General features: G+C 37.6%; 1 protein-coding gene and 1 long non-coding RNA gene across 4 annotated transcripts in view; one reads left to right on the top strand and one right to left on the bottom strand.

The window, feature by feature from the left end:
• Nucleotides 1-1,252: 1,252 nt before the first annotated feature.
• On the top strand, nucleotides 1,253-2,730 carry LOC131529694 (uncharacterized). The gene is made up of 3 exons (XR_009268177.1): nucleotides 1,253-1,299; nucleotides 1,565-1,627; nucleotides 2,311-2,730. It is a non-coding gene; the product is annotated as an uncharacterized LOC131529694 (long non-coding RNA).
• Nucleotides 2,731-3,666: 936 nt separating this feature from the next.
• The window catches only part of LOC131529672 (GTPase IMAP family member 8-like), a 28,077-nt gene continuing 5,477 nt past the window's right edge, over nucleotides 3,667-26,266 (bottom strand). Inside the window, exons 2-5 of one of the 3 annotated variants that reach the window (XM_058759484.1) lie at nucleotides 16,158-16,223; nucleotides 15,568-15,636; nucleotides 5,309-5,902; nucleotides 3,667-5,221 (exon numbers count right to left, since the gene is read on the bottom strand). In XM_058759484.1, the coding sequence (XP_058615467.1) occupies nucleotides 4,146-5,221; nucleotides 5,309-5,902; nucleotides 15,568-15,636; nucleotides 16,158-16,223 (1,805 nt within the window). In that variant the 3' untranslated portion in view covers nucleotides 3,667-4,145. The remainder of the gene's footprint in view (nucleotides 5,222-5,308; nucleotides 5,903-15,567; nucleotides 15,637-16,157; nucleotides 16,224-26,266) is intronic. The other 2 variants (XM_058759485.1, XM_058759486.1) reach the window with 2 other exon arrangements.

A 26,266-nucleotide genomic window follows, 5' to 3' on the forward strand; every position in this document is an offset into this window, starting at 1 on the left:
CAAGTCGTGATGATTTGAGAAGGCTAAATTGATCAAACATGACATCAGCCTGCCGGTCTGCCGCTGGCCGCTTGATCATTACTTTAAGAAAGAAATAAACTTATTTAACGAACAAAAAATGCTCCAAACGTTTTCTAAATTAACTTAGCCTAATAAAAAAACAAAAAAAAACAAACGAAACGAAATATAATCACTTTTCCATTACATACAAAACTGAACTATTTTAATAGCTGAAACAGGCTATTATAATATGATTTGGGAGAAGGGGAGAAAAGACGATGATTTCAGATTTTCAAATGATTTCAGAAGCACCCTCAGTGATTTGATTCAGGAACCAGTCCTGCCTGTATCTGGAGATTATAACTTTATATATTTCTATATTATATTTCTATATTTACCCCATATATTAAACCGTGTGTAGCGCCTAACACGATATAGCCTACTGTACTTTGAGCAACCATGCATGGTCCTCTCCGATACCGTGATCCAGATAGCACACAAAGTTGACAAAATTATATCCCAGTATCATTTCATGATGATAAAGTTCCCAGGAATCTGCTATGTCTATTTTAAAAATCATATTTGTATCAAGTCTCTGCATTGTTCCAAAGATGGCTCTAGTTCTCAACTGAACGTGCAGGAGAAGCATTATTAAATTTGGCCAAAGAAAAACTGTTAAAATGTAAAATTTTCTATATTAATTTGTGCATTTTTCAAATGTTTATTAAAATTGCAAAAATTCATTAATAAAAGTCGTCAATATGTTACTTTTTCAGGTAACATTTTGTGTGTACGGTTCTAATTTCAGTTTTGGTTTTCAGCATAGCATTTAAAAATACAATAACCGTTCTTTTTTTCATTTTTTTTTTGGTCTGGGTTAAAAAGGAAAAACGAATGGACGCAAAAGTACATGGACCTTTGGCTAACAATTAGAGGTAAGGTAACTTATACATTTGAGCTCTTATTAATGAACGTTTGAGCTTTTAAGCACCTTTTATGTGTAGATGAGCGGCTTTGATAGTTTTGTAAATGTTTTGCTGATACTTTGTCAATAGATAAATGGAAGTCACTATAAGCTAATTAATTTAACCTAAAAGTCTGCACTGTGGGGTCAATCGGTGACGTCACTTACATGAACTAATGGGCTGAAACTATTTCAAACACGTTTTGAACTTTCATTGCAAACAAATATTGATAAATTGTACTATGATTTCAGGAGCGTCAGAAAAAATACCTAAAACAGGGAAGTTACAAAACAATTTGTAATGTGAGCTGCTGACAGAGATACAGGAAACACAGGTGATCTGAGAAATCTTATTAAATAACTTTATATGAATTTTTCACAGTATATTTCAACTATATCATCATGCATCTGTAAAACCTAAAAATATGAATTCTGGTATCTTAAGATTTTTGTATGTTTTGTATATTATTATTATTATTATTATTGCATTTCACCTCTGCTGTAGTTTGTTTATTTCTAATAATCCTGACATTGAATACTACATTTGTTGGCTATGTGACATATTGTTCCTATTCTTCCATGCTTATGGCTGTGCTGCAGAGCTGGAGCGGAGCAGATCTCCTGTCGAAGAACATCTCCAAAGCACCATGAACCATCTGACTAGTAAGTAAAACCTCAAACATTCAAAAGTTTGTCGAATATTCAAAAATATATCAAATAAATATCAAATATTTCCCCAGACAGCAAGCAGTGTCGACCCAGATCCGGCCCACATCTGGCCGCATGGATTTCACGCGGGCCAGATGTGGGCTGGATCTGGGCCGACACTATGTTGCTGTCTGGGAAATATTTGATATTTATTTGATATATTTTTTTGAATATTAACACTATGTTGCTGTCTGGGTTCCTGTATGTCCTACAAGGCCATCTTGTTTAACTCTGCTCTGAGGACACTTCATACACAACAACCTACAGAGGGGTCAATCATAATTCAAAAAAAGACACAGATGATAATAAAAAAGTTCTTTGAAATTAAAATTTATAACAGTAAGACAGAACCAGTACTGTGAATGCACCTCACTTCAAACTGTAACGGTCTGTATATTATTTTCTAAACTTTAAATGTAGTGAAATTTTTGTTCAAGCAGACTTTGTTGCTCGTGGAAACCTCACGCGAGCCTGAAAGATACTTAAAACTTAAAATATTATTTGCACTCTTGAAGACTGTTCACCAAATACTAAATTTCAGTCCAGCAGAATTTTCTGCACACTTCACCCCGAGGCCAAAATGAACATTGTGAATGTAAGAGCCTCACACTACATTGTTTGTTTGAATTGTATTTCAGGGCAGTTCGTGAAGACGGATAACCTGGACGGAAGTCAGTTCAAGATCCAGCCTCCACACCAGACTTCTCACTCACAAGGATTGCTGTCTACTAGATATTATGTGTACTCTTCAGACTTAGGTTCATGCAGATATTATTCAGGGACATGAACACTTGAATACTGCAAAAATAGAGAAACTACCTTATTTAAGAATTTTGTGTTAATTGCGTGAACATTAAACAAATATATTTATTTACTGTTTTTGTTTTGTATTCCAAAGCACCTAAAAGCCAATTCACACTGCCATACTCCAACAGGGTGAACACACTGACCAAGCAAAACAAATAAGCATGTTTTTATAGTTTTTGTGAAAGTGTGAACTGACAATGCTGTATGTTAGGTGTGAGATTCATTCAACTTGGTTTGCTGATTAAACATGATTAAATATTTGTTCAGAATATTGTTGTTGTTGTGACTATTCATCTAGGAGGGTGTGTATCAAGTGGCTTGGTTATGGTTTTGTTGAGGCTGACATGTGGAACCCATCTGATCCAGCGTATAGGACCAGAACAGGGCCAGCTATGGTCATACAGAACCTCAGATCCCACATAGCAATTTTTCTCTGGCCCACACAATCAGCTTTTGCTTGGCCCACATACCGCAATGACTTACGGTCCTAGTGTGTACCAGGTCTGGATTCCAGACAAGGGCCACATAGGCCAGAACTGGCCCAATTCAGGGCCAGTTATGGGTAATTAACTTGGCTGAGACTTGGGCCAGTTCTGGCCCATGTGTGGCCCTTGTCTGGAATCCAGACTTGGTACACACTAGGACCGTAAGTCATTGCGGTATGTGGGCCAAGCAAAAGCTGATTGTGTGGGCGGAGCTGGGCCAGAGAAAAATTGCTATGTGGGCAGTTGTGTGTACCTGCTTACTGCGTGTCTCTCTCTACAAACAATTATCGTTACTTCAAAAACAGCGATTTTATCACCTCCTTGCTGGGGAATATAATGTAGCGATCTAGAATCTATCTTTTATTTCAGTAATAAAAATCGCGGGCAAGCGTTGACAACAAGTTTATGTGTGTGTGCAGCACAATCTGCATCTCTCTCTCTCTCTCTCTCTCTCTCTCACTCTCTCTCTCTCTCTCTCCGTGTGTGTGTGTTTGTGCGCGCGAGCGAGTGATGCTTGTTGGTTAGTGTGCATCAATTAAAGCAGCACATTAATATGGAACGGTGGTTAAACTGATTTGTAACTACCGGTGCATTAAACGGTTATACTGCATACCTGCCAGCCAATCAGAATCCAGTATTCAGACAGACCATGGAATAACATGCTAGAAACATCATAAACACTGTAATAACGATCCAATCACAGACCAAAAATAATAATATTTATTCATTTTCATACAATGACATTTTTAGTGACACTCATCAATACATTCAAGATGACTCAATAAAAATTTAACACAGATATTAATCTTTGGCATGAAATTAAAACTGAAGTATCTTAAAGCACGTCAGTGCCATTGTTTTGTCCCAAGATGCAACCCGGTTATGTTTTTTTTTATAGGCATTTTTATAAAAGCTGTTTAAACGTCCTAATGTTTTCTTGTGCATATATTTCTGTTTAATTATTATTATTATTATTATTTGGTATATTTGTCTTAGCATATATGAAATAAGTCACAATATACAAAAGAAAATTCTAGTTTGTTGCAAGTGCTCTAAAATCATTAATGACAATCTGAGTTTATCACCTTCAGCCTACATTTAGCTTTGATTTGATCATTTATAATGCTTACCACATAGAGAATAGATACATGTCTGAAAAAGTTAATGAAACATATATCTGATTAAGAAAACTTATTACAAAGAAAGGCAACAAGAGCTCCACCACCAGCTTCAATAGCAGCACCAATAGCAGCACCAATACCAGCACCAATAGCACCACCAAGGATAATACCACCAATTACAAAGTAAATCCCATATTTGGAAAAAAACTGCTTAAAACCTCCTTGTTTTTCTTGATCTTGTCTGTTTTTCTCCTCTTGTTGTTTTCTCTGCTCTTCATCTCTCTGTCTCCCTGCTCGTTCTCGTTCAAATCTAACTTCATACTCTGCTCTGACTCTCTCGTCTGTCTCTTTCTTCACTCTCTCAATCTCCACTTGTCTTTGTTTCTCCTCTTGTTGTTTTCTCTGCTCTTCATCTCTCTGTTTTTGCTCTTCTTCCTCTCGTCTGAATCTCAGAGCATCTTCAAACATCTGGTTACTGTAGTGTCCTCCTCCATTCTGCTCTATCATTGAGTCAATCTTCTGGAGGAGATCATTCACCTGCTCTCTGTTATTCAGATCTTTATTGTTGTAGACGTGATATCTGTCTCCACACTTCTGAACTAGATCTCTTAATCTACTGTTCTGCTCAATGAGTTTCTCTACTGACTTATCTTCCAGCAGATCTCCATGAGTGAAGAGAATGAAAGAGTATTTTAACACCTCCTGACCAAACATCATCTCAATCATCTGAGGAATCTGCTGCTCCTGATCAGTGAATCTGTCTGTTACTCTCAACACAATGAGGAAAGCGTGCGGTCCAGGACTGGATATATAAACACTTCTGGCTATCTCCATCATTAACTCTTCCTGTTTCATCTTTGTGTCAAAGAATCCAGGAGTATCAACTACAGACACAGATCTGCCTGAAAGAGTGGCATGAGCTTCTGAACATTTACGGGTTACTGAACTCGTACTCATCACAGAGTTAAACTCTCTCTGTCCCAGGATTGTGTTTCCAGCTGCACTCTTCCCAACACCACTTTTACCCAGAAGAACAAGCCGTCTGGATGGGAGACTGTCAGCAGGAGCGTCTGGTTCAATCTCTTGAGGTATTTTTCTCTTTAGTGGATTCTGCTTCAATGTCTCTAGGTCTTCTCCTTTATAACGATAAAAAATACACTCATGGCAAATAATTTTTGACTAAAAAGTGTCCAAAATAATTAATATTGGTATAAAAGACTCACCCAAATTGTTCATGAATGGCTTAAATATTTTTATGAACAGCCCTTGAACTTGTCCATCTTGATCCTTTGTCTTGTTGTTGAACACGTGGTATCTCTGATCATATTTCTGAACGAGGTTCTTCACTGGTTCAGTTTCATTGATGAATTCTTGTATAGTCATGTTTTCTTCCTCCAGTTCGTCTCCTCTGGTGAAGAGGATCCAGGTTTTCTTCAGGCGCTCACCTCCCAGCATCTCCTCAATCTTCTCCACAGTTTTTCTCTCTTCTTCAGTGAATCTGTCAGCTTTGATCACCAGCAGAAACATACAGGGACCTGATTCACATCTCTGAAGAACCTCTTTATATTTCTTCTGAATCTCCTCTTCATTCATATCTGTGTCAAATAATCCTGGTGTGTCATAAACAGTGAGTGGAATAACACCAACTGATCCAGATTCAACAGCAACATCTCGAGTAACAGATCTGGAGCTTTTCTTTGAGACGAAAGCATCTCGTCCCAGGATTGTGTTTCCTGTTGAACTTTTCCCAGCTCCTGTTTTTCCCAGAAGGACCACATTTAAACCTTTAATTTGTTCCATTTTAAAGATGTCAAGTGCTGTAAGACAAAAATACACATGTGTAATTCACATCCCATAAAATATGGTTATAAAGCTCTCCATTCAGTGAATATAGTACTGAATACTCATGATAAATGTATTTTCACTTATCCTATGAAGTCTTGGAGAAGCTAGAGTGTCTCCCAGCATCTCTAGCCAGGTCCATGTAGTTTGCGTTCATTTGTTTTTCAATTTAACCCTTTAGGCTCCAGGGATTTTTGGAAAAAATGCTAGATTTTGACATCAAGATTTCAAAAGCTTGTGGCTTGAAAGAGCTTAAAGATAGAGATCTACTGTAAATTAGAAAAATGTTGGGCATGACCGAAAGTTTATTTGGGGTGTAAATGTACTCATCTAATTTGCATATTATGACGTCATCAGACCCTCTTGGATTTTTTGTCTTTTTATCCTCATTCCAAATGAAAGAGGAAAAGATAAAACCAACAATGAAACAGGAGAAAGTACTGAATTATTACTATATTACTATACTATATAGTAGTGAAACACGTGAACAGTAGCCTACTTTTTGATTAGTTCATCAGTAATATTCAGGAAATAATAGATATTGAATGGATGTTTGAACTTATTTGCATGTTGTTGTTGTTTTTTATCCTCATTCCAAATGATCAGGAAATCAACAGTAAAACAGTAGAAAGTAGTAAATTATTACTATATTACTGTGCCATGGTCCATTCAGGTATCTAAGTGACACAGTTTATAGTTCTTGAGAGTATGGTATACCTCTCATTGCATGGCACAGTGCACAGACCAACCCCACACTGACTGCCCTTAGAGCGTGCGCGATCAGAACAATAGACACAATCTGGCCGATCATCAGCACCGTAGAGCTCAGAGTGCAACAGCTCTCCTATGGACGTAATTTTGGTCTTGAATCGAAGTACTACATGTCTGCCTTCTAGTGGAAGTTCTATAAATAAAGGTGACTTGACTTGACTTGACTAGTGGTACAAGCAGATATATAACAGACAGAGGTGTAAAGTCCAGGGTCAGAAAGTAAAAGTCCTGCCATGTGTTATTCCACCCATGAACTCAGCAGCTGATTTCACCAGAGGAGGAACCAAGTCATTCCTTTCAAGACACAAACGAGTCTAGAGTCAAATCCCAAGTCCTCAATGAGTTAAAGTTAATGAGATAATTAAGTGACTAATTAAATGATGATTGTGCATTAGTGATGAAAACCTGCTGTTATTGAGAATTATAAAAGGGTTAGTTTTGCAGTATCATAACGTAAATAACAAGAAAATAATATGAAAACACAACACGTCATTAAAGACTAGCCACCAAATGAGATAAGAGAAGCAGGCCGCTTCATGATGACTACAATTCGTATAACCCAAAAACATTTACTGATATTTTTTTGTTTTTTTTTTGCTATAACAAATGTGTTTTATAAACACAGTTATAAAACGGTTAGTTCCATTCCTCGATTCTGATTGGTCAGCAGCTGTATTTTATTCACGATACAGCACGGTTATGACCACTTCCGTTCTGTGTATCACTGAGCAACACCCTTAGCAACCACCCTTGGCAACATAAACAATCAATATCTCATTAGTTTAATGTATTATGTATTTCGGCAGAATTAACTGTTTGCTATGTATTTAATGAAGTAAGAGTGACCCCTGCTGGCGTTATGTTACATCTTTCATCTTTAATTTTGAGACCCCACCATTCCCCCCGTCTAATAAACGCTTCTCATGCGGAGATGTGTGTGCAGCGCGCGTCTGAGTGAAAGACTACAGTTTCCGAAGTGAGGAGGGAATATTACTGAATTTATTAGTTTTTCTGTTTCAGTTATGATTCATCAGTTTACACTGTAATGACACTTGCAAACTCGCGCTGTGCCGCGAATCGGTCCGTTTTAAAACTAAAAGACGGAAAACGGACGTTTTCTCATGCTGAGAGATAAGCAGATGTATGTGTGAGAGAAAATATCATATATGGTGTTAAAACAATAAATGACACAGCGGATGATAGAGCTCCTATTCTCTGTTTTTATTTAAGCTCTATTAGATTAGAGGCATGTTCGGAACACTCTCTTGCTGTTTACTGTTGCTGTCAGGAACTATTTTTTAGCGGAAGAACAGCATTTAACGAACTTGCTTCAAAAGAGTAACATTTCAATACATAAATTTTGGGTTTTAATATTTTTTACTGTGTGGTAACCGTTTTATAAAAAGCAATAAGGTTACTTACAGAGGATCAGATGTTGATGTTTATTGGTTAAAATGATGCCACCATCACCGAGATCAGTGTTTGCTTTAGTTGGGCTCTTGACCCTTTTAATAATTTAAAACGGTTTGCTTTTAAGCAATTTCAATATTGCTTTACAACAATGTTTTGTGCGTTGCTGTATTAAAAGCTTGAGATAGCAGATTGTCTTGTACTTTCTGCTTATAAATTCTTTGAATGAACATCACGAAGGTGTTTCTCTTCGGTTTGTTGACTGATGTTCAGCTGTTACTGAACTGTGAAAAAAGTCCTGTTAAATAAACGCCACTATAATGCTTAAATATTGGGAAAAAATAACTGTATCAGCTCAGGCTTTTAAACATGAACACTTATCATATGATCTTCAACAGCTGTGACAATAATTTTTCATACTGCGTGATGGGAGTTTTTACTAGTGATGGTCAGAGGTGTAAAGTCCAGGGGTCAGAAAGTAAAAGTCCTGCCATGTGTTTATTCCACCCATGAACTCAGCAGCTGATTTCACCAGAGGAGGAACCAAGTCATTCCTTTCAAGATACAAACGAGTCTCGAGTCAAATCCCAAGTCCTCAAAGAGTTAAAGTTAATGAGATAATTAAGAGACTAATTAAATGATGATTGTGCATTAGTGATGAACACCTGCTGTTATTGAGAATTACAGAAGATCAGATGTTGATGTTTTATTGGTTAAAATGATGCCACCATCATGGAGATCAGTGTTTGCTTTAGTTGGGCTCTTGACCCGTGACTCCTGTGTTAGATCTCTCTCTGAAATAATGCATGTGTTGTTATAAAGCGGAGTAATCATTACAGCACAGTGAGCAGCTGTTAGCTGCTTTTACATGAAGAAATTTCTTCAATTCCAACAGTTTTTTTTCCTGTTTCTTTTACAGGTTTATGTTTTGAGTAATCAACACTGTGCAACTACATAACGCAAGGAAAGCAGAGATTTAATAGTTATAATGAATTAATTTTAAATTCATTGTACGCAATGCATATAAATATTTAAACTCTCACTCAAATTAGACACACACAGACATCACTAACCAGCATATGAATCTCAACAATGGTGACAATCAACAAAATGCTTCATGCTGCAATGCATGCTGGGTAATGCCATAGTAAAAACTCCCATCATGCACTGCAGTATGAAAAATTATTGTCACCACTGTTGAGGATCATATGATAAGTGTTCATGTTTAAAAGCCTGAGCTACAGCTATTTTTTCCCCAATATTTAAGCATTATAGTAGCATGTGTTTAACAAGACTTTTTTTCACAATTCAGTAATAGCTGAACGTCAGTCAACAAACCAAAGAGAAACACCTTCATGATGTTCCTTGAAACGTTTTATAAGCAGAAAGTGTAAGCTAAACTCAAGCTCAAAAGACCCAAACCGCAAGTTTTTAATTCAACAATGTACAAATGGTGTGAAACACTATTGTAATTGACTTAAAAGCAAATTACTCTGAATTATTAAAAGGGCCAAGAGCTCAACTAAGCAAACACTGATCTCCATGATGGTGGCATCATTTTAACCAATAAAACATCAACATCTGATCTTCTGTAATTCTCAATAACAGCAGGTGTTCATCACTAATGCACAATCATCATTTAATTAGTCTCTTAATTATCTCATTAACTTTAACTCTTTGAGGACTTGGGATTTGACTCGAGACTCGTTTGTGACTTGAAAGGAATGACTTGGTTCCTCCTCTGGTGAAATCAGCTGCTGAGTTCATGGGTGGAATAAACACATGGCAGGACTTTTACTTTCTGACCCCTAGACTTTACACCTCTGGTGATGGTGAAATGAAGCTTCATGAAGCATTAAGCTTGGTTCACAAAAGGGTTAATTTCTGGAGGCTCACAATACCACCTGGTGACCAAAGAGTGTAAAACAAGCAGATATATTACAGACAGAGGTGTAAAGTCCAGGGATCAGAAAGTAAAAGTCCTGTCATGTGTTTATTCCACCCATGAACTCAGCAGCTGATTTCACCAGAGGAGGAACCAAGTCATTCCTTTCAAGTCACAAACGAGTCTCGAGTCAAATCCCAAGTCCTCAAAGAGTTAAAGTTAATGAGATAATTAAGAGACTAATTAAATGATGATTGTGCATTAGTGATGAACACCTGCTGTTATTGAGAATTACAGAGAATCAGATGTTGATGTTTTATTGGTTAAAATGATGCCACCATCATGGAGATCAGCGTTTGCTTTAGTTGGGCTCTAATCAGGTTCATACGCTGATTCTTGATGTCTGTGTGAAGAAAGACTTTTATTATTTTTTTTTTTTTCAGAACCTCTTTCAAGAATTGTTACTTCAGAATCACAGGGCTGTTATTAGGTTTAGACTTTAAATGAGTTTAATGATTCAGATCAAATGATTATGTAAAAACATAACCAACATCACATGACCACTTTTTTTCTGGTTGCTTGTCTGTCTGTTACAACTCAGCTAAAGTAGCCAAACAAAATTTAACTTTAAAAATGTAAGGGTCAAGAGCCCAACTAAAGCAAACACTTTCCACTATAATGGTGACATGAAAATTTAGATTTTCATCTTTGGTGATTCTGCTCATTAACATCAGGTGTCTTCAATAATGGTCAATCATCACTTAATTAATCACTTAATTATCTCATTAACTTTAACACTGCTTCAGTGTTAATTTAACACTCTTATTTGAACACTTTCACACTCTTGAGTGTGGTCTCACATGTACTCACAGGAGAGTTCATTTCACTCTGGATTTTTTGCTGTGTATAAAGATTGATAACCATAGTAACATACAATTACAGTTGAATAGTAATACAGACGAAAATAACCATCATTTTTATCATTAAGGTCAAATATTGCAGCGCAAATATTATGAACATCTTTAATATGTGAATGCTGGGAAATGACCATGGCATAAACGGGATAATCTACGGCATCATATATTATATTCATTGTGGTGTTTCTGTGAAAAACTCTAAAAGGTCATGCGTCAAGGCTAGAAATGAGGCACATTTCCTGAAAAAATGTTTCACATCCCACCCATCTAGAAACCCAAACCCATGTACAAGAGAGTGTCCTTCACCTCATAAAGCCAGTAGAAGTGAGGAGAGCGCTTTCACGAATCAAAACTACAAGTATGTGTTTTAATTTGTACATATATTTATTATTTACATTTAATTTGTGCAACTTTCATATTAAAAAAGTAACTGTCCTTCCTTTCATGCATATAATAAGGTGGATGGGGATTTAGTGAGATGGAGGTGTTTGCACTTGAACCAGTACCAACAGAATGCCATCAAAATGCCATTTGTCTTTAACAAAAGAAATGTTAAGTATAACTGTAAGTAATGTGTATTAATAGGTACATTGGTAATTATAATGATTCAAGCTGAATTTACTGCATGCTGGTTTTGTCATTCCCTCTTTTCCAGAACTCCTCAGACCAGACTCCGATAAAAACATGTCAAAAATCCTCCAAGAATAAAACACATGTAAGTCTTATTTGTAATTTGTACACCCTTTCTTCGCTAATATTCGTTCAAAGTATTTATGATACTTTTTAAGTAATAAACAACATTTAATTTGTTTTTTATCTTAATTTTTAATGGTTAACTGTTCTAATTTTATCTTTCAGGTACCCTACCAATGCAGAATATGTGCAGGTTTTCTTCTTGGGAAATATTACTTTCCTTTTCTGGCTTGCTCAGTTGGGGACACTTAATTTCTAGCGATTATCGCCGATTTGATTGCACAGATATTGCACAGATATTTAAATTAAACTGAGCTAGACAATGTCATCTCTGAATTCAATAATGAAATGCCTTTTAACTGAAAATTGAGTGTTTAATCTTATCATTATACATTACTGACACTCTGTCTTTGAATTTGATACTGTTAAGTGCTTTGACACAATCTGTATTGTTAAAAGCGCTATATAAATAAAGGTGACTTGACTTGACTTGACTTAAGACTCTAGAAGGAAATGGCTATGTAAGTTGCTTTACAGACTTTAAACAGAAATGACAAACTTTTCACATAAGGTATATACAATTTTAGAATTGGAGTTTTTTCTTTTAATCTGATCTGTTTGTTTGCAGTTATGGTACTCAAACACAAATTCAGAGCAAGGAGAATAATGCTGTCTGAAGAAACTCCAGGATCCTATTCCAGATCTATGTTAGGGGTAAGTGTATACATTAACACATAGCTTCTCTAACCTGTCCTGAAGCCCCACTCTTTCACTCCAAGACCGATAACTATATTATAGGGATGTAACAATATCAAATTGCAACAATAAAAACAAATTGCAAACAATATCAAAAAACAATATCACGATACGATAATATCTAGATATGAAGTCTCTGATAAGATACTTATTGCGACAATAAAAAAAAGAACAAATTAACAAATTTTATTTTTTTACATTTTAAAGTTAAATTCTTCTATCTATTGCACTTTGAGAGGTCAAAATTATGAGCTCCAACCCATGTTCTTAACTAAGAATAGAAAAAGTAAAAAAAAAATTAACCCATATTGTGCTTTTGGTTTTAGTTTGCTTGACAGTGTCACGTTTATGGTCTGTGTTGGTTTTGTTTTACCCCTGTCTTAGTTCCCGTTTCCTTATTTGGTCATTTTCCTGTCCTTGTTTAGTTTGAGACTGTGCAAAAACATAATGGCCCAAAACACAACTTTAAATAACTTTTATGTTAGAATAAGAAGTTTAAATATATTTTAAAAATGTACACTTTTTGCCCAGAAGACCTATCGTTACATATTGTCATGAGTTTTGCTATCGTGAGACCACTATATTGATAATATCATTACATCCTCTACTATATTAGCATCCACAAAAGGGATGATAAAGTTCAGTTTATTCTGAGTGATTACACATAACACACTAACAAATTTCTGTTATTCAAATCTGTTAAAGGATTGTTGGGCTGCATTAATTTGGCCAACCGAAAGCGGGAACATTTCCCATGATGTACTTGTTATATTGTAAGAAAAATGGCATCTACACTAATATTAGTCTCTTCATTGTTGTTCCAAGGTCACCGGAGCCACCCAGATTAAGTCTGTATCCAAACCAGACAATGGATCAGCACCTAGAGATGACCTTTACAGCCCTGAATGTCAGCGGAGACCAGGACACCTAGATGAGCCCCAGAGACTGATCCCCAGTTAAGACCATGTCACTTAGACGGCCATCGGGACAAGACCACAAGAACCAGATGAGTCCTCTGCACAATCTGACTTTGTTGCAGCCTAGAATTAAACTGGTGGTTTCATCTGGCCAGGGAAGAACGATGGAGTTTTTCCTGTTTAATACTGTAAAGCTGCTTTGACACAATCTGTATTTTAAAAAGTGCTATATAAATAATGGTGACTTGACTTGCTGCAGTTTAATTGCTTGACCTCTTTATTACTTTATATCTGATTTCTGATTCTGATTCAATTAATTTCCTTAATGTGAATGTACCTTTAGTGAAAATCTTTCAAAATGGTCATCAAAAAATTATGCTCAAATCAGAAAAAAAGAAATTGTGCATTTGACTTTGAGCTAATTTTATTATTTGGCTGCAGTAGGAATTTGTTGCTATTGAAGATACAACCTCATGTGAATGCCTTGAATATTTAGTGTAATTTGTATTCAGTGATGTGAGCATGATACCTTGATTGTAAAAGCTATATGATGTCTGTGTGATGAGCTTTTAAATTCAGTGTCCTATGCATTTCCATGCATTCAGGTTGAACCAAATAGAGTATAATTAAACCAGGAAATGGACTTTTAGGCCCTTGACACATACTCAAAAATTGTACATTTAAAATAAAACATGTGGTACTATTTTTTAGAAAAAGTTAAATTGTCTTATCTATGTGATAATGTTAATGGTATGAAAGTACAGTAAATGTTTATACTGTTTTTAGAAATGTGAAATTACTCAATATGCATCCTGCTATATTGATGACATGTTGTGATACAATATTTTATGCTCATTCTGTAAAAACAAGACATGTAATGTAATATTGTAATAACAGACATGTAATATTTCAATATTAAGTAATAAATGTGATGGAACAGCATTGTAGTCTTTTTGATGTTTTGATATGAAAATTACAGGAACAAACCTATTTTAATTGTTATTTTACTTTTTTTCTAGTGCCCCAGCTGCTGGAATAATTCAGTTTTTTTAACTACGAAAAATTACCGTATTTTTAAGGTTGAGTTATGGTCCATTATTTTATGGTATTTTTTATAATATTACCGTTGTTTTATGGGATTTTTTTTAGGGAATACAAATTAGATATGACACCATATTAGGAACTACAGTCTATTTTATTAAGTATGACGTCTTGACGCAATTTTGTGACTTTGGCGCTTAGAGGGTTAATATTGAAAGTAGGAAAAATAGAAAACTGTGCATTAAAAAAATTAAAAAGGGATGGACAAACTCTGTCCTTCCAGGCCACTTTCCTTCAGAGTTCAAACACACAACAATGTCTTCAAGACTAGAAGGTAGGGCTGTGCAATTAATCGAAATTCAGTTTCGATTGCGGCCTCCAACGATTATGAAAATATAATAACTCCTCCATAAAAGCCCATTTTCACGTGTAAATCAGTAAAATCATGTAACGTGACTTTTGAAAATGGGACTTTCTTGAGTTATTAAAGTTAATTAGATTTATTAATGTATTTAAAAGCGCGAAGAGAACTTGCGCTCAGAGATGGAAAAGACCACGGACCTGTGAATGTCAGTCCTCTGTCATGTGTGTCTTGTGTTCCCGCCTCTTGTGTCCTTATTTGGTCTTGTTCCTGTCCTTGTTCAGTGTGATCATTATTTAAGTCTTGTTCACTGTGTTTGTCTTATTATCAGTAATTATCATGTGTATTTAGTTCATGCCTGTTCAGTTCGTTTTCCTCTGGTCCAGCCTTGCCTTGTCCTGCCCTGTCTGTTTTGGATCAATTAAAGACTGTTATTTGAGTTATCCTGGTCTCCTCGTTCCTCCCTGCTGTGTGCACCGTGACAGAGAAGTCATCTTTTAGCTGAACGTATCCACCAAAATGGTGAAATACAAGCAAAAATGTGTCAAAATGCGGCGCTTAGTGATTATTCACGTAAACCCTCGTCGGTTATGTGGTGTCCTGTGATTCAATGTTATGCGTAATAAGACCACAAGAGGGGGATAGTAGAGTGGAGAGTGAAGGGAAGGGGAACAAAGAAGAAAAACGAAATGGATATGTGTTAAGAAGGATTATTAAAAGTGTGTTATGTGATCGTTCAACTGCTGTGGCCTGGCTTCATATTGTTTCCTGACACAACATATTGGCGACGAGGATGGCATCGGCTGCACCATTTCCTAACTTATTCTTACCTACTCCGGGCGATCCTGCGATTCCCTTCAAGACATGGGAACGGATGTTTCAAAATTACCTGCTTGTGATTGACGTCCAAGGACAGGAATGGTCGGAAGCCAGGAAAAGAGCCCTACTGTTGCACTGCCTGGGTACAGAGGGGCAGAGAATATTCTACACGTTACCTGACACGGGCGATACAATGTCCGCTGCAATTACTGCTTTACATGCTCATTTTACACCCAAGTTGAACGTGGTTATGGAGCGACACACATTCCGAAAAAGAATTCAACAAGCTGGTGAGTCTATAATCCAGTATGTTGCTGCACTGAGAGAACTTTCATCCACGTGTGAGTTCACAAATGCTGACGACATGATTTGTGACCAGCTCGTGGAAAACGTAACTAATTCACGTATCCGAGAGAGACTTTTGCTGCAGGACAAATTAACATTAGTCGATGCTGTTACAATTGCACAACAAGTTGAATCTGCTGGAGAACATGCTAAAGCAATAACGAATACACATAACTTTTCTGTACAGACTGTGAGCATGCAACGACACGCAAAAGTTCATGGACGCGGCGCTGGGGGATCTAAAAATAGAACGACTAGCGCGCGCTTGACTGCTCCATTCACATCGACTCGGACTGTGACTTCAGCTACTCGTACCTGCTTCCGCTGCGGATCGGATAAACACCTCGCAAATGCAGTAGAATGTCCAGCTGTAAAGGTAACCTGTAAAAATTGCAAGAAAAAAGGACATTTTGCACGTGTTTGTAGAACGTCACAAACTCATACAGTACAGGAAGTGCTAATGCCGGAGTACACGCTACTGTTAATAGATAAAGACGTAAGTGCCAAACTCCAGTGTACTGTTCATGTTGAAGCTGGTGCAATTCAGAAGCCTGTTTCACTTACTGTTGATACTGGGGCCTCTGTTTCAGTTCTTCCTAAGAGCATGTATGATGCTTACTTTGGTGAAGTACCTCTACAGCCACCTGCAGCGTGCTTAGTCACTTACTCACGTACTCAATTAATGTGATTGGCTGTCTGCATGCAACAGTAGTAAAAGACTGCCGCAAATGTTCGGTGAATTTCTATGTGGTGGACAAAGGAACTGCATTAATGGGCATGGATCTCATATCAGCTCTAAAACTGTGCATTAAAGGAAATGAAATCCTGCCAGACCCTGCCACAGCCTCCACGCCCTGTCCTCCGGAACCAGTGTTACAGCTCTCTACTCAAGTGGACTCACCCTCAGTAGGCTGTGCTGTAGGGTTTATGCATAAAGTCAAAGTGACCGATTCAGTCGTTCCGGTACGACAGAAATTACGACGCCTGCCCTTTTCTGTGAGAAAAGCTGTGTCCGCTGAGTTGGACAAACTACTTTCTGCAGGTGTTATAGAGCGAATTGATGCATCCCCATGGGTGTCACCAATTGTGGTCACCATGAAAAAGACGGGTGGCATAAGACTGTGTGTAGACCTAAGGGAACCGAATAAGTCAGTAATAATCGACAGTTACCCTCTGCCTCACATGGAGGAGTTATTGACTGCTTTAGCTGGAGCTACAATCTTCTCAACAATCGATCTGGAAAGTGCATATCACCAAGTGCCTTTACATCCAGAGAGCCGTGATTTAACTGCTTTTATCACGCATGAAGGACTGTTTCGCTTTTGCAGGGTACCGTACGGGTTGACTTCAGCTCCGTCGGTATTCCAAAAGATGATGGAGTGCATACTCAAAGGAGTACCAAACGTGCAGAACTACCTTGATGACGTCATTTGCTTTGGACGGACGGAAGCGGAACATGACGCTGTGTTGAACACAGTGTTGAACAGACTAAAGGAGGCAGGTCTACGGTTGAACGAACAGAAGTGTCAGTTTCGGCAAAAGAGCTTGCGCTTTCTGGGACACTTGGTTACAGCACAAGGAGTTCAGCCAGATACTGAGCACTTGCAAGCAATTGTACAAGCTCCAGCTCCTAAAGATGTGCCATCTTTACGTTCATTCCTGGGCATGCTCTCATGGTATAATAAATTTATACCCAACTATGCTACCGTAGTCGAACCATTACGCGCATGTCTCCGCCAAGAGGGAGTATTTCAGTGGAGTGAGGAAGTGGAGAGTTGTTTTTCTACTGTGAAGCAATTGTTAGTGGCAAGTCCAGCATTGGCTTTGTATGATCCTGACTTACCATCCATTATCTCTACAGACGCCAGATCACGGTCTGGGTGCGGTGTTCACTCAGATTCATCCAGACAACACAGAACGGACAGTCGCTTTCGCCTCCAGATCCTTGACCCCAGCTGAGAGGAAAGTATGCTATAGTGGAGAAAGAGGCGTTAGCATGCGTGTGGGCAGTGGAAAAGTGGAGGACCTATCTGTGGGGCCGTAAGTTTACATTGCGAACTGACCATCAGGCACTAACGACATTACTCTGTACAAAAGGAGCAGACAGGGCTGGAATGCGATAGCTAGATGGGCTGCTCGCCTGCTATGCTTTAATTATGACGTGGTTTATCGCGCAGGCTCATTGAATTGTACAGCTGATTGTCTTTCAAGACTGCCCTTGCCAGCTACCACAGATAGGGACTCAGACACAGAACCTGAGCTGGTGGCATTGTTGTCAATGTCTCTTACGTCAGTTACTCCAAAGGAGTTTGAGTCTGCTTCTATGGCCTGTACTGAGCTGTCTGCCCTGCGGGTTCAGATTGAAAAGGGTTGGCCAGCTTCAGCAAAAGCCCTGGATTCTTCACTGCAGCCGTACTTCAAAATGAGACATGAACTGTGTGTGACCAACAATTTTGTGTTCCGGGGTTCACGGTTGGTGGTTCCAGTGAACTTGCGCAGAACCATGGTCACTTTAGCACATGAGAATCATCAGGGCATAGTAAGGACCAAACAGCGGTTGCGCGAGCTGTATTGGTTTCCCGGAATGGACGCTATGGTTCAAACTCAGATTGCAGCATGCTCGTTGTGCCAAGAGTCAGACAGGACTGCAAAGACTACTGCTTCTCCATTACAGCCAGTGCCTCTTCCTGCGACTCCATGGTTGAAGTTGGGCTTGGACATAGTAGGACCCTTTGAGACAGCTGCTTATGACTGTAGATACGCTATTACGCTGACAGATTATTACTCAAAATGGCCTGAGGTGATGTTTACGCCTTCCATTACGACATCTGTAGTAATTGGATTCCTGAATTCTGTTTTCAGCAGACATGGAAACCCAGAATGTCTGGTAACTGATAATGGACCGCAACTTACTTCTTCATTCTTTACTGCTTTCTTGGATGAACGGAATGTCACACACATCAAGACATCTGTGTACCATCCTGCTGCTAATGGGGCTGTGGAAAGATTCAATAAGGTCCTTAAAGATTGTGTGCAAATGGCCATTCTTCAGAAGCGACCGTGGAAACAAGCTGTCTTGGACTTTTTGCAGACCTATCGTTCTACCCCACATGCAACAACTGGCGTCTCACCATTTTAACTTTTTTACGGTAGAAAAATGAGGACCAAACTCACTGTGTTTACACCTCACTCCAAGAGCACACTGGACAGGGAAGTTCGTCAGCGAGTGTTGATTCGTCAAAATAGAATGAAGCAATACTCTGATGCGAAACGAGGGGCTCGGATGCCTACATTTCAGGTGGGGAATAGAGTGCGATCCGAAACCAACACACGTTCCCAAAGGATATCCGAAGTTCACACAGCCTGTGGAAATAAAGGAACAAGTAGGCCCAAGCACGTACAGATTGGCGGATGGACGACTGTGGCATTCTTCTCACTTGTCCTTGGTTCCACTGGTTGGGAAGCCAACTTTAGATCAGCCGGCTGCTGATGGTCCTGAGGCAAATGTTCTGAACACTGATCAGGGCTTGGAAAGACATTCTGTTAGACAGCGTAAACCACCGTTTTGGCTGAAAGACTATGTGAGCAAGTAAAAGTATACAGTGTTTGGATTACTGAATGCATGTACATAACTTGAAGATGGAGATTGAGTATAACCATTGCTATGTGTTATTGTTGTTCGATTCCTGAATGTAGAAGTGAAATGTCCTGAGAGTGAGAATTTAAGGAATGCAGTTACAGTTCCTTAGTTACTTTAAAGGAACTTTGTTATAAGATGAAAGTTATGCATGCATGTTCCTATTGAAGTTACTAACCGTTTGAGTAAGTGGTGCTAAGTGAAATTGTTATGTAACAGGGGAGATGTGGTGTCCTGTGATTCAATGTTATGCGTAATAAGACCACAAGAGGGGGATAGTAGAGTGGAGAGTGAAGGGAAGGGGAACGAAGAAGAAAAACGAAATGGATATGTGTTAAGAAGGATTATTAAAAGTGTGTTATGTGATCGTTCAACTGCTGTGGCCTGGCTTCATATTGTTTCCTGACACAACAGGTTATGTAATAAATTAATGTAAACAGATGAGAAAGAAAATACGTGTGTAACGGTAAATTGGATCCATGTGGCTCTTAAAGTGACGGCAGGCTATATTCCTGCTGCCGACTGTGTGCTTAATATTAATCAAACGACAAAAGACAAAGACAAAATCGCACACTGCTCTTCACAGAAGGTCTTTTAAAAGGTCTTTAGCTTTAATAAGAAACAGAGGAAGTTTAATTCTTACAGTGAAGACTATGCAGTTTTATTTTACATTTGATTATTCAATTTCTATTGGCTGTTAACTGAATACTTTAGACTTCCATACATTTTTAAAAATTTTTTTTTTGGTTATATAATAATATAACCAAATCATACCATTCTCATAATCGTGTTAAATAATCGTGATTACAATTTTGACCAAAATAATCATGATTATGATTTTTGTCATAATCAAGCAGCCCTACTAGAAGGCTACAGGCAGGTGAGTTTTATCAGGGTTGGAGCAAAACTCTGCAGGAAAGTGGCCTGGAAGGGCAGAGTTTGCCCATCACTGGATTAAAATTGTTCTGGATATTGGAAATTACATTGCTATTTACCTGTTTCAATGCTATGATACTTTGCTTGTTTTTAGATTAATACCATATGTGCTTGAATGTAATAATGCTTGACTTGTTGTGAAATGAAATAATTTTGAAATTGAATGATTATAAGATAGAAAAAGTACTTGCAATATTTCCTTGGTTTAAGATAAGAGATGACTAATAAGCAATTATGAAAGTTGGTTTCCTGAGTTTGATGCTTTTGTGCACGATATTCTAATTTATTGAGATGCACCTGTATATCCCAAATCTATCATATAAATACAGGATTCACTTTCAAAATAGCTTGTTTGCACTCAGGGTTAAGTTGCTTAGCATACACTGCAGGCTAGTATTTCAATTTAGTTTAAAAAAGATCGCTCCTCTTTATAACGTAAGGATCACGTAACACAAGTTGTGTTTTTCTGTTTATATCTTTCTCTTGTTACAGCACCTAAACCAGTACGGACAGTATGTCATCAGTCACTCCTGACCAAAACAAAACTTTTATTCAGATTCCGAATTTTTATAGCCTTGAAAGTGAGTAAAAAGTACTTCTGTATAATCACTAAAAAGCTGTCACTCACTTCAATGTATTGCAATCTTACAATGTTCCTTTATAATCAGTGAAGCTCTCTAAACTGCAAATAATATCTTATTTACATCGTCTACTGGCGTTTAGCATTGAGTGAATTCTGACTGTGTATCTATTTATTTATATCTGTATTAATATTTTAATATGTTATTTTATCTTATATTAACCATTTGCTCCTCCCGACCGCAGACGCAGGTTTACAAGACACGTTTTACAGCGTTTTTCGGTCAATTTCTTGACTTTTCCTCCCTTATGAACAACACACTTTAGTACACGATAAAAGCTCCTTGTGTTTTCTCGATTTGACCGATTTGAGCATTCATAAACAATGCAAAACACAGGCATTTTGAGTTTCTGCTACTGATTCCTATCGAGAAAAATCACTTCCTGCCCTCCAGCTGCATTTTGCGCCACAGCAATGACGTCATGTGCAAACAACCTATTGAAAGTGATTTTTCTCCAATGAGGGGGAGGAGGGGGCGGAACATTTGGCAAATTATGCTACAGCACTTATATTATTGCACTGGTTGGCTATTAACAGCGAGCAGACAGAGTGTCAATCAATGCACTGGAGAATACAGCGAACATAAATAAAGAAACAAAGTTGCTTGTCAGATTTCCATAACAAGCAACCATATTTTTTTTAAAGTATAATACGCGGACTTGGCAACTGTGTTCACTTCATGAGAATTTTACCGTTTAATTTGAGAAAACTATTATCATATCATACTGTACACACACAGAAACTTCACGACAACCTGTCAAAATAAAAGTGCGGTTTAACATGTAACATAAATAGCCTATATTACTCTTGTATTACTTTTGTACAGTATAATGTGCGTCTTTATATATTCCATTTACTGACTAATTTAAATAAAACAATTAAATGATAAAAATAATTATTACAACCACATTAACGACTTAAAAAATACAATTATTATTAATTATTATACATATCTTCAGAGATTTAATGTCTTTTATTTGCAGTTGTTTGCAGGCTGTGGCTGGAAGTCAATAGTAGTTGTTGTGTTTCTGCTCGTCTCTTTTTTCTTAAGCAGGTGTTCGTCACTAATGCTCAATCAGTACTAGTTTAATCACTTAATTATCTACTGAACTGCAGTGCTGCTTCAGTCTTATTTTTATCACTCTGTAGTATGCATACTGAGCAGAGTTCATTTCATTGTTTCATCTGGGCTGACCCATGTGGGGCCCTCATGGAAACCGCGGACAAAACTGGCTGGGGCCCAGTTAGATAGCCCAGGTGCCACCCATCTGGGCCCCACATAAGATTGTTGGCTGGGGCTAGTGCCAACTGAATGCTATGAAAACATACAGTGCTTAATTTATTAGCCCACCTGTCATAATAAAGAGAAAACACAAATATTTTAGGAATCTGTCAAAAAAAATTGTTTAAATCTAAAACTGTTATTGTCATTTATTTGGCAAATAACAAACTGAAAAAACTAAATAGTATTTATTCACATAATAAAAAAGGCCTCCTGCCTTTCATAACAGCAGGCATTCTTGCTGGCATTGTTTAGGTACTTTTTGACTGTAATTGGGTATCTGAAAAAATCTTTCATAGATCTTTCATTCTTTCATAGATGACAGCAATAATTATATTATTGCATTAGAAATAGCCTACTCTTAGTAAAGAGCTTATGCATATAAGCTCTTTACTACTAAAAATATTTTAGTAAACACCAATACAGTTAATTTAGAGCAGCAGTGGCACAGACCTTACATAATTTGTTATAAACCTTTAATTTTAAATTTAACCTTAAATTAAATTTAAGCACTGTATATAGGCCTATAGGTTAAATCTCTTCATCAAAAATTAAGATAATAATAATAAAGATAGAATAAAAACACAAACTTAGTGTCAACCAACAGGTAAGAGCAAGGTGCTGCAGGAACACGTGTTCACTTTGATCACAGTCACGTTTACAGTAATTTCTTTATCCTGTAAAAGGTGGCTTTGAAGCGTCTGATATTTATATTCAGACAATTAAATGCTGTTATCTCTTTACAGTTCCTACTCTCATAAAATACGTGCACTATATGTTGACTTGTCAACATTAATTTAACGTTCAACAACAGATATTTCAGCACAATGAATGTTTTTGAGCTGAATATTTTCTCCCTCTCTGACGCGCGTTCACGCACGCTGCTCATTAAGTAAAGATTTAAACTTAACAGACTGTCAGGATGCAACTTTATGCAAAAAATGGAAATGCTTGTGTGAATTTGTGACATTTACTGATAAGGATATGACCTAAACTGAACATTTTTGAGCTGAGGACACATGCATCTGTCAAAGCGCCTGACAGGGCAAGCCATTACGCTAATGCAGTAACTTAACGCTTAAAATAAAGAATTCTCATGTTTTGGGCAGCTTGGATCACATACTTCTCCCGCAGGATCTCATTCTGTTTCCACCACTATTTTTAGATGCATTTTGTACATAGAAATGCATTACGTGCACTGTGGGCAGACCCAACTAATCGATAATGAGAATCGTTGTCGATGATTTTCATTATCGATAATAATCGATTTTATCGATTAGTTATTGCAGCCCTATAGGGATGTAACGATATTCGTAATGAACCGTCACGGTACAGGCATCTCAGTTCGGTGCATGAGGCCTTACGACGAATACAGGCAGTTCACCCCCAATCCAGAAGGGGGCGCCCGCAGCAATGCAACGATGTTTGATAACCGCCAGCAGAAGAACAGCGAATGCCATGAGTTGCGCACTTGAAAACAAAGTTCCCTAGACAGTGGCCATGTGCTGATTCTGAACGCATCTCTCACACAGACTGACAAAGGAGTATACTTTAAAGCAGGGGTACTCACTATTTTTTTCATGAGAGCCGTACTGATAGGACAAAGTCAATAGGAGAGCCACTTTTACCGCAAAGTATCAAAAGTTACATCCAGTCATAAAGAGCATGTCTGCTTATCAATCTGTCATCCCTGAATATATATATATATATATATATATATATATACATATATACACACACACACACATATATTATATATATATATATATATATATATTATTTTTATTTACCAGTCAGATTTGTAACTGAGACAAGATGATTTCCTTAATGAAAAAAAGTTTCTTTGTTTCCTCTTTATAGTGTTCATGGTTGAGAATGTTGACTCAAGTGTATGTGCTCACAAAGAAGGACATCACTTTTGCAATCTCACTTCACTGTGCATCAGTAAATCACCATACTCTGTGTCATAGTCCTCAATGAGTTGTCGGAACTGTCTGTGGTTCAGCGCTCTGGAGATGATGAAGTTTACCACACGAACAACTGTTTTCATCACGTTTTGGAATGTATTATTTCTCAATTTTGATACCAGTGACTCCTGATGGATGATGCAGTGGAAACTGATAAAGTTTGGTATTTCTTCCCTTTTTTTCATGAGCCCAACAAGCCCCTTCTCCTTTCCTCACATGCTAGGGCGCCATCCGTGCACACACTTGCTAGACCTGACCAACTGAGATTTTTTTCATCAAAAAATGCCAGAAGTGCATTCAGAATGTCCTCACCTCTCGTTTGGCCAACAAGTGGAAGTAATCACAGCATTTCTTCTTGGAAAGACTTTTCTTTAGGGAACCTTACCCAAACACACAACTGAGCAACATCTGTCAAATCGGTGCTTTCATCCACCACGATGCTGAAACACGGTGACACATCTGCGCAGAGCTGGTCACTCACTTTCTTACCGATGTTTTCAATCCGCCTCATTATGGTGGAATTTGATTATTGTAATCCTTTAATTTGCTTAATAATTGCGTCCTTGTTGTCAAACTCCGCAAACAATATTTCTGCTGAAGCCAAAAAGCAATCTTTCACAATTTCTGAGTCTGATAAGGTTTTTTTTCCCCGAGCCAAAATCCAAGCGATCTCAAAAGATGCCTCAGTTAAACATTCAGCTGTAGAAGTTGTCCTGTGTATGGGCCTTTATTGTTCATAAAGAGAGGAAGAAAGCTGCTCTATTTTTCTTTTCCTTATTTCACTTCCAGGTAGATAACGTTCATTGAATTTTGGGTGCGTCGTTTGGAAAAGCCGCTCCAAATTACCAGAGCAGGTTTGTTTGCATAGTAAACACAAAGGGTTTGACCCATGGAGCACAAATAAAAATTCCTCTGTCCACTTTTCTTGAAATTTTCTATGCTCATCTTGTAGGGCTCGCACCTTTCTCTTTTTAGCAGGAGTTGACTCTCCACAAACCCCCTCTCCATCATCTTTCTGTCGATTTGCGGTTGTTGCACGCTCCGGATCTTTAGTTCCCTCGTTTGACACCGTCACATTGCTTTGTTGTTGTCCACTTGGTGCGTGACTGTTTAATAAGAAATCGATCCATTTTCAGTCCGTATATAACACAAGCTGACTAGCATAAAATGCTGGAAATAACCGTAGCAAAGCTAGCGTTGTTATAATGTGCGTAGTAGGCCTATGAATTGCCAGGTTAATGTTCTTTCATTTAATTGCTCAAATTTAGCGATAGAATTTTATTTTTTAATAAATGCCCAAGTATATTCCATATTCACAAGCATGTGATGGATAGAGGGTTTGCATAATATATATTTGTTGATTTTTTTTTAATGATCTTAAGTTTTTATATATCTGGAAAGACTGCCACAACTGCAGTTTGCCATGGCAACTCTGCAGTGAGTCAGTGACATGGATGTAAGAGCAGAGCAATTTTAAATATCTTTTCTAGTCTATATTTCCATCTTGTAATTTGGGTATTTTTAAATATAAATTAGTTGTAGAGCAGACACTGATTTATTTTTATTTTTTTTATGTTATAGCCCTGCTTGTTTTTAATGTTTTTATGAAATATCTGTATTGACTGCATGATCATATTACTGTATTAATTACTGGCATGCGAGCCACAAATTAAAGCTTGGCGAGCCACAGGAGGCTCGCGAGCCGCGCAATGAGTAACACTGCTTTAAAGGCTTGCACACTCAACTGTTTGCGAAATGGAGCTTTGTGGTCGTGTATCCTACCTCTCTCATTTGGCACAAATCCAAATATTCCCATATTTGCGATGTAACATATCTGATTGCTAAACTATTATTTATTATGTAAATTATAGGCTTTGTACTTCAGTCACTTTCCAATGGTGACACAGAGGTGGGCGCTGATGTTTGGCTCACTGTATTTTATTTTGATAAAATACCAACTGC

Source organism: Onychostoma macrolepis, chromosome 22 (genome assembly GCF_012432095.1).
Source record: "Onychostoma macrolepis isolate SWU-2019 chromosome 22, ASM1243209v1, whole genome shotgun sequence".
NCBI classification, from domain to species: Eukaryota; Metazoa; Chordata; class Actinopteri; order Cypriniformes; family Cyprinidae; genus Onychostoma; species Onychostoma macrolepis.